This window comes from Sinohyriopsis cumingii, unplaced genomic scaffold, assembly GCF_028554795.1.
Source record: "Sinohyriopsis cumingii isolate HCF-2022 unplaced genomic scaffold, ASM2855479v2 utg000036l, whole genome shotgun sequence".
Classification (NCBI taxonomy): Eukaryota; Metazoa; Mollusca; class Bivalvia; order Unionida; family Unionidae; genus Sinohyriopsis; species Sinohyriopsis cumingii.
The window spans coordinates 1,672,345-1,682,296 of NW_028315863.1; the positions used below are offsets into that span (position 1 = coordinate 1,672,345).

General features: G+C 34.5%; 1 protein-coding gene across 2 annotated transcripts in view; it reads left to right on the top strand.

Annotated features, from left to right (window-relative positions):
* The window catches only part of LOC149775019 (uncharacterized), a 75,604-nt gene extending 69,712 nt beyond the window's left edge, over nt 1-5,892 (top strand). For both annotated transcript variants that reach the window (XM_089944536.1, XM_089944537.1), the window contains 2 exons: nt 785-863; nt 4,942-5,892. In XM_089944536.1, the coding sequence (XP_089800662.1) occupies nt 785-863; nt 4,942-5,176 (314 nt within the window). In that variant the 3' untranslated portion in view covers nt 5,177-5,892. The remainder of the gene's footprint in view (nt 1-784; nt 864-4,941) is intronic.
* Nucleotides 5,893-9,952: the final 4,060 nt, after the last annotated feature.

The following is a 9,952-nucleotide window of genomic DNA, read 5'->3' on the forward strand; positions in this document are numbered from 1 at the left end:
AAAAATGAAAAAGTATATTGACATATCTGCTCCGAAAGTGTTGGAAAGATAACCGGAAATGGGGACTTTTTTCTAGACAGTATATAGATAAGTTTACATGAAATATAGCAACTGACGTTTCAGAATACTCAGAATACTCAATTGATGTCCTAAATGACAACTGTGTAGTAGGTATGATGAAACTACTCAATGTATGCCTGTTTTATGCGCAAGTTTGTGTGTGTGTATGTGTGTGTGTGTGTTTGAATTTTTGAAGTAGCTTTTACAACTTTTGTCATATCCCTACGATGTCTGCAGAGTGATAGTTTTTAGTGATGTGTCCCACCCAGTCACATTATTCTGACACCAGGTCGACCAGTCCTAACAGTAACCTCTTAATGCTGAGCGCCAAGCGAGGCAGTTGTTAGAAACGTTTGTTTTAAGTCTTTGGTATGACTCAGTCGGGGTTCGAACCAGCAACCTCCCGCATCAAAGGTGTACGCTCCAACCACTAAGCCATCGGAGCCGTGACCTGCAATCTTTGTAGTTTCGTAAAAATTAGCAAATGTTAAGCAAACATTCATGGAAACTAAGGAAGTAAAGAAGTGACTCAATCTGCTAAGTTCGTAAGAATTGAACCGACAGACTAGACTGTTCAAAAATAGTAAATTCGTAAGAATTTAACAAGCAGGAAATTCTCAGTTTTTCTGTAAATGAAGCCCTACCATTCCTAGTAAAGATTTGCCGCGTTAATATGCAGCATACTTTTATTTAAACTTAAGAATATGTAATTTTTCATTTGCAGGTGCTGCCCTGGTGGGAGGACTGGCTGGAGGAGGTTTGCTTCTTCTTGGAGTTGTTGTGTTTACGTTAGTACGCATACGGTGAGTAGAAGGATTGTGTTATCTATCAAAACATATATTATCCATATTTTAACTGGACATCTGAATATATTTTGCAAAAGCTCTAAACATTTCTAATAACAGTGGACATGTAGCGAAAATAGATTTGTAATTCAAAGTAATTTTTAAAAATATAAGAAAAAACGCCACAAAAAAGTATGAGCAAGCATTACCTTATCTGAACCAGTTTAAGAGGCCTTGATCACTATAGGTGACTCCAAATTTTTCTATCGCTCATATGTCCAATCGTTATTCATTGTTTCTTATTTGCGATTTTCACAATCCAAGTTTTAAGTTGAAACATAAATTGACTGTCATCGTAATCGATGTAGCATACAGGTATGATACAAGTTGAACCTGTTCTTTTGCAAACAAGTAGTACCACAAAATGGGCGCTTCGGATTTCGGAATCTTAAATAGGTCAACATGCTTCTATACCAAATGACTTTACTACTTTTAACCCGATAGTCAAATGGAAGTGAATGCGGGATAGGGCATCAAAAATGTTATGCTAACGCAAGTGTGAATAATTTTGCGTAGCGCAATCATTTGGCGTGAAATGACATAGCTCTTAATAATATTTCGAATTAAATTATACATTTTTGAGACATTCAATTATTGCGCTTTTACAAATACAATAACTGGAAACTTTAGTTGCATAAACTATGAAAACAATAAAACCGCCAAAACGCTGCTACAGCCGGTGCATACAATTCCGTATTTGCACATTGTGCAAAACCTTTACAAACACACTGGATACTATTGACTATCTTCAATGATTTTTGCTCAGAATTAGGCTTCTAACGTAGTCGAGTAAACGATTTTCGAAGCCAAATGTACTGATCATTATTTGCTTCAATTTTCCTGCAAATGAGATATTTGCTTTGGGCCGCTAACGCTTCATTTGTGTATCTGTGCATGAAATCATCGGTGGTTTTCTGTTTCATCCATGACGTCTCTAACTCAGCTATGCTAATTATTGTATCATCGATAGCCATTGAGTAGCTTAGTAATCGTACTGGGACCGTCTCGTACTATTGCAAGATTGTTACATGCGAATAAAAGTGTATGTCAGCCATAAATATTAGAGGTCCCGGTGGCCCATCAAAAAGTAGTACGTTGGGTACATTGTAGTGATGCCTTTCTGGAAAATCTGCAGACATGTGTCAACAGTTTGATCCCGGCCCAATGTCAGGCTTAATTTCTTCGGAGGGCTCCTGATGATCAGTTGACCGCACCGAAGCTTCAGACACTATTAACCAGTAAACTGTTTTTTTATTAGAAAGCCACATACCTGAGCTATCCATGTAAGGTCGTCATTTGCCATGAAATTGCTGACCCTCGTTTTCTGCTGAGCCTGTGGTACGTGTGTGAAATTATGGCGGTGATATACCTCCAGAATTCATAACGACAACACACGTGTTTCTGCAGCCATTGACGGAATCACCATAGTCATCCACTATTTTATTTTCTACAAGTCAACTTACCATAATGAAATACGCCGTCATGCCAACTTTTATTATTGTTGTCATCCTTTTGGCATAATGCAACCGTGCGTTTGGCACCAAATATATCTTTCAGAGCATTTTTGCAAAATGCACATATGTGACTGAGAATAATCGCACGCGAAAACGTGCCACTAAGTTTTACTCAAGGCTGAGCGAATTCAGTATTGTAATTGTTAGTGACGCAATTATAGCGGCGTTCCAGCATGTCCTTCTACTGTCGTAACCTTCTAATGGTTTATTAGAATCGATCTGCATGCACGAATTTATCCTTGTTATAATATCAAAGATGAGAGAGCGGATGGTGCATACTAGTCTGTGTATCTGGTGAATCGGAGAATGATGGCACTATCAACGTTGCTAAAATATGCCTCAGGTTCTTTTACATCGATGAAATATCGTGAGCTAGCTGCTGAACCACTTCATAATGACCTTGTAGACAAGTCCAACATTAATATTGTCAATTTAGTCAGCATTGTCGGTTTGTACAAATGTTTCATCAATTTTTAAGAAGGCCATCCACGGAAGAAAATACTGAAATGCATCATGCGTTAATTCTATTCAATCCTTTTGAATAAGAACCTTATCCATGTACGAAAAATAGAAACTTGTGTGTGTTTCGATCCATTTGTATAATGCATCCATGTTCAGTGCGGGATCTGATGCTTATTCACAAGTTGCCTTTGTTTATTGTCTCGTCTGATACGTTTTGGGGGACTCACCATTACTCCTAATCCACAATTGTTAGCATCATCGAAAATTCCTTACGTAAATGTGTGCATCAGTGTGCAAAACGACCCCGGGTTCATAAGGTCGTTGGTAAGCAGATGCTGACAAATTGATGCAGCCTCATTCACAAATTCTGAAGCGTTGTTGCCCACGCAAACTGACTAACCGAGTGTTTCCAACCCTTCGTGTTGAACCCTTTGGTTGTCATGGAAACTTTGACTGTCCCACGTGTTCGTGTACAACCACAAATATGTCTTCCAAGTTGAAATATTTCCTCCCCCGATAGGCAGAAGTATTGATCTTCATTTATATACAATTCCTTCCTGGCAAGCTCCTGCTCAGAAATTTGGTTTAAAACTGCTTTGCATACTTTTAGAAAAGTATCTAACTTTGATGTAGACCGGTTTCTGCTCTTACAAATGGTCTTTGAATTCCTTGGACCTTAGTTATTTGAACGGCGAACCAAATAGAATTTTTAAAGAACTGGTTCCACGCTTCTTCTTTAAATATTTGTACTGTAACAAAACTTTGTACCCGCAAAGAAGTTGTAGTTTATTGCGCGCGGTTTTACGATGTTTGTTAAAAGCCTCTGATATAAAAAGTTAAAATATCTAAAGAACCGTTGCACGGAGAAGAATATAGTATAGTTACAATCAATAATAATGTACTGGCCTGGCTTGGGAAGATTTTCTTTCATGAAACCAAATGGTAAGACAATGTACGCTATGCACTCGACAGGAATGTGCTCTCCAGCCAGTGGACACTGACATTATATGCACTTTATTTGATGCTCATCATTCGGGAGATGTCTATAGTTTATATATGTGTGTTATATAAGCGACTGGTACAATGTGAGCTCATCTCTGCGATTTTGTTCTATATGAGGTATACTCATTCCGCATACTTTTACAAGTATGCATAGAATGTTCCGATTTAAGAAAAAAAATATCTCAAGCACAATATGGAGTCCTTATGTCGTAAATTTGTGAATGCGAGACATCTGTGAGTGCTTTACATTCCCTTTCACGCTTTTTTCATATGTGACTAGGTAGCCTGCATACGATCATGGTTTTCAATCATTTGTGATTTAATTATTTTGCAAGGCTTTATGTGTGGAAAGGAGATATGAAAGTAATGACAAAACGACTGTTTTAGAGGAGGTTTCGATGTCGTTTCTGTGGTGAACATGGAGGTAATCCAATCGAATTGAATTCGTTGGTAGACATGTACCAGAAGATGGTAGACATTTACCTGAAGATGGTAGACATTTACCTGAAGATGATAGACATTTACCTGAAGATGGTAGACATTTACCTGAACATTTAATAAACTATTCCTTCTTAAAACCATCCACAATTAGCTATACAATTCTGAAAGATGACAATGGCTGAGTGGAAAGTGGTCCTCTTAAGTTGCACGTCTCCCTCAAATATAAATTTATAAACATCCTTATTCGTTGATAAATATATTATGTTGAAAGATCATATAGAAACGCGACATTAAAGAAAGGTACAATTGAATGGCTGAAAAACATTCTCATGCAAAATATTTCAATGTTTTGCTTTCTATCTAAACTATGCAACATTTGGTATATGTTTACAATTTATTCAATATTTCTTGCAAAAAATTGAGAAGTTCATTTGTGTAAAATATGTATTTAATAGTAGATATCTTAAATGCGCTGAATACAATCGAAGATTGATCTGATAATTTAATTACAAAGTATAGTTTACAGTCATAAATCAACATATAATAATATAATATAATATAATATAATATAATATAATATAATATAATATAATACAATTCTGTGTTCTTTTGTAAAGGATGATTTCATCAAAGACACATAAAAGGAGTCCGCAACTAAGGTCATTCCCATCTTTGAACATTATCACGTCGTCTCAGACGAATGAATACAATGGATACATCTGGAACAAAGATTCGGCCGGCATGCTGTGGCGTCCCCTACATTTGGATGGGGAGGAAAGCAGTATAGTCTATCGCGGTAGCTTTGATTTAGTGAATGAAAGCATTTCTGATCCAAAGACACCTTCTTACTGAACACAAATGGGAGATAACTGTTGTAAATAATCATCATTGCTGATTTTGGCAAGTACGTCGTGCCTATCTTAAAAAGTGTTGTTCCTTCTAGTTCCCAGTTTGACAATATAAGATCCATCTTATCTAGTTCACCTATATACCAATATGATACTAGTATTGTTATTTTTATTATTATTATTATTATTATTATTATTATTATTATTATTATTATTGAAACTGTGAAATGAAAATTAACACAAAAATAAACAGATACAAATAAATAAAAAGTGTATTAAGAATTAAAATATTTCTTCAGCTTGAATATTTTTTTTTCAGTTTGTAGAATTCTTAGGCGCATGTTCAAAATTGTGAGCAAGAAATATTCGGTCAATCGGCAGTATGTAAATGACATTTTAACATCATTCATCAGGGAGTTTTAAATTCATTGATTAAAACACTGTAATCTATATTTATTTATTTTTCGGCAGAAATGTAATTCAACTTGTAATCAATTTTCCATTCCCAATGTGTTGTTTCAGATTATTTGAGTTTTCAATGCTTGTGATTGAAAGGTAATTCTGAGTGTTGCACATTTTTTCTCTTCCAGTCTTTAACATAAGCGTGTGAGTTTTCTGACTTTCCATATATTTCATCACATCAAATATTAAAATTATATTTTGTATTGTAAATGGTTGAATGTTTTACTTTATGTATAAATAAATTAGAGATTGTCTTCATTTTGCAAATTATTACGAACAATTCATTAGGTATTTCAAGTGTGTGCTTAAAATCCTAAACTATTACTCTGATTCTGTTTTCCTCTGGACACCTTTCTTCTTTGGAATAGCATGGTACAATAGAAAGTCACCAATCATCAATATTAAGAGAAGAAAAAATTGTTTATGTGTTTAATGCTCTGGTTTTCGTTTAAATATAAGATATAAGTGTTGACATGCAAGTCCAAAGAAATGCTGAAATGCGTGTACAGCCCCTTGATAAAATCAACAACTTGATAAAAAGCGTTCATAGTTTCCAGTACAGTATCAGCACAGAATATTCACCTGATATTGACCAGAAGCCGTATGGAATCTGTTGCTTTTCTGCTAAAATCAGGTAGATTTAAAATAGATTCTTGTGGCTTTCGATTAGATTCCGTTCAGTTCATTTGTGAACTCTTGCGTTTTTTCTTGTGGAAGAAAAATATTTCGTCTCGTTTTTAGTCGGAATCTATCTAAAGTTTAAGACACTTGGTCCAGTTGACATTGCTTTTAAGGCTGTCGCTGTAATATAGAAACTGTTTGAAACCCAGACTGATTTTCTTTGAATTGTCTTTCTTGTCTTTTAAATGGAAACATAGAATTAACTGTTCATGGTATAAAGCTATATATATATATATATATATATATATATATATATATATATATATATATATACAATTAGTTAACTCGAAACTATTCTCTGATAAAGACTGTGTAAGGTTTTAGTTGCAATAAATATACATAATGAAGAAATATGAAACAATACAGAGAGATATTACATTTGAAAAATTTATAGATAAAAAAGTTTAAGTATGTGAAACAACTGTCTCCATTAATAATGCATGGTTCAATATTATTTGGGAACTCAATGAAAACGTGTTGAAGTTACTAAAATGTTTATAGCTAAATCGTTAAAGCTATCCTGCTATATAAGTACCACGAATATGTAAGCATACCATCCTTACAAATAAGCAAGACATGCTACTAAACGTCTTTGGCTTGTGAATCCAGTCACGTCTTCTACATGTCCATATCTTACCAGATGACTGCTTGCAAATTGATGTTGGGAAAGCATTTTCATCAACTCCACCCCATAAAAAAAGAAATGAAAAATAGATTCTTATCCAGAAAGGCATGGGTCTACAAAAGGAAAAAGACACAAACCAAGATTATTTCTGTAAATAATAATGTAGGTTCGTATTTGTGAAAAAATCATGCTGGAAACTTTATTCAATTATATACCCATTTAATCGTATGATTTATATAGCGTTCGATATAGGTATTTGGTCTCTGTTTCCGTATCGCACACCTAAAGGTTCCTTATAGCAAATCCTACTTCGAACTATTTGTACAACTTCAAATATTCAATAAGAGTCCACTTATAAAATATGAGGAATAATTTATTGCTATACATTTTAAATTTTTCCAGTATTTTTCATTTGTATTTTTTAAGAAATGAATGCCAATCGTATTTTGTGAAAATGAGGATAATAAGAGAACATCGTAAGTAGCGTCAGTGACGAGCTGTTTGTGGGCATATCCCTGTATCTACTCCCGAGAAATTATAGTTATTTAAGGTGATCAACAGCAGTTTGGGCAGAACATTCGATGACAAGTTCTCAGATGAACTGTTGTACAAAGTGGCATCAAACGAGAGAGAGAGAGAGATAGAGAGAGAGCAGGCACTTTATCTTGTCAAGCTAAATAGTAATATCATATATGCAATGCAGACAGACCCACGATGCATCTGCACAGTATATATCTAGGCCAAGCCCCTGTTAGGTAAATGGGAATTTTACATGAGTTGCACAATGTTTTTAAGAAAAATACCAGATGCATTCATTACAAACCTTAACAAATTGAAAGGAAGCTGTGAATAAAAGGGAATATTTAATCAATAAAAAACACGTGTTTGTTCCGAGTCGCGGGAAGGAACTCATTTGATACAAACTTGCCATATTCCCGCGCAATATCAAACTCGTTCTTTTGTCCCACTTTGAATAAAACATATATGTAGTTGTGTATATAAATCGTTTCAGCAAATAACGTTTTAGGTATTGCATTTTCTTTAATAAATGTACATGAATTTCTTGCTCTCTCTCTCTCTAATTGTATGGAACACGTGTGCACCCGTTCAGCATAGACAAGGTCTCGATGATTATGAACTTGATAAAGCTTTATTATAAATTTAATATGACTTACATGAAACGAAACGCTAGTAAGATGATATCGGTGGTTATTTCCTGGGTTTTCCCGGGTTCTTCCTCCACCATTAATTCTGGCCGCAATGTATAGCCTATCGTGTGCTGAAAAATGGTGTTAAACCCTACAATAGTAACAACAGAGAGACCTAACAGATCTGAGTTATGTGTCCACATATTACAGATAGACCTAACATCTCAGTTCTTTGTCCACATATGACATATATGCCAATCACGTTTCAGTCCTTTTTATGTCATGTAGAAGTTTGTTAGTTTTAACGTGCTAAGGATTGCACAAAATAATCCATTAAGTTTTAAAATACTCCACCAATCAATCAAATACAAAACAAACTACAATGATTTTAAAATTAGAAAACCTATTCTAATAGTTTAAATTTTTAACCAGGTCAATTAAATTTGAATTTTGACAGTATAAAACATTAAGATGAGAAGATACATTAATCCTGATTTATTCTGCACAACAGTAATTTCAAAAACTCTTTATAACTCAATATGGATCTTGTCAGGATATCACTGCACATGCGACATGTTAATTATATCGAGATCAAATTCATTTTAGACATATGCGTATTCTTCAAAATGTCAAAGATTAAACCCCAGAGAGAAGGAAAGACGGAGAGACTACATGAAAGAAAAAAGTTCTTCGTTAAAATACGGTATTATCCAGCAAAACAAAAACAGATTTCGGGTTGTAAAATGCAGTAAAAGTGTTTGTTGTGGCTAGAAAAGTGAAAATAAGTGCTTGACATGCCATACGGGCCATTATAAACGGCTTTAAGAATAAGAACGTTTACAAGCAAATAGCTGGCACTAGCTACATGGTCTATATATATATATATATATATATATATATATATATATATATATATATATATATATATATAAGAGAAATATGTGTCATATACTAGAGGCAACAAAAGAGAAATATACGTGACATACTAGAGGCGACGAAAGACAAATATATGTGATATACTAAAGTCGAGAAAAGATAAATATACGTGATATGCTAGCAGTGACAAAAGAGAAATATACGTGATATATTAGAGGTGACGAAATAGAAATATACGTGACATACTAGAGGCGATGAAAGAGAAATATACGTGATCTACTAGAGGCGACGAAAGAGAACTATAAGTGATACAGTAGAGGCAACAAAAGAGAACTATACGTGATATCTTAGAGGCGACTAAAGAGAAATATACGTGACATACTAGAGGTGACGAAAGAGAAATATACGTGACATACTAGAGGTGACGAAAGAGAAATATACGTGATATACGAGAGGAAAGAGAAATATACGTGACATACTAGAGGTGACGAAAGAGAAATATACGTGACATGCTAGAGGTGACGAAAGAGAAATATACGTGACATACTAGAGGTGACGAAAGAGAAATATACGTGATATACGAGAGGAAAGACAAATATATGTGATATACAAGAGAAAAGACAAATATACGTGACATACTAGAGGTGACGAAAGAGAAATATACGTGATATACGAGAGGAAAGAGAAATATATGTGATATGCAAGAGGAAAGACAAATATACGTGATACACTGGAGGGGACGAAAGAGAAATATAAGTGCATAATGGTTAGTTCCCAAACCTCTAAGATAAATCAGAAGCAAACATGTGACCTTTACCTTCAAGATGAACTCCCACATATGGAATACGAAATGCAGTACATATTCTGGAGACAAATGTACTGATTTCATTCATTATCTGTAACAGCCCATATCTTGGAAGGGAAAATACTACTGAAGCATACAATAACGATCTTGACCTTGTGCTCGAACAATGGACCTAAAGTGTGT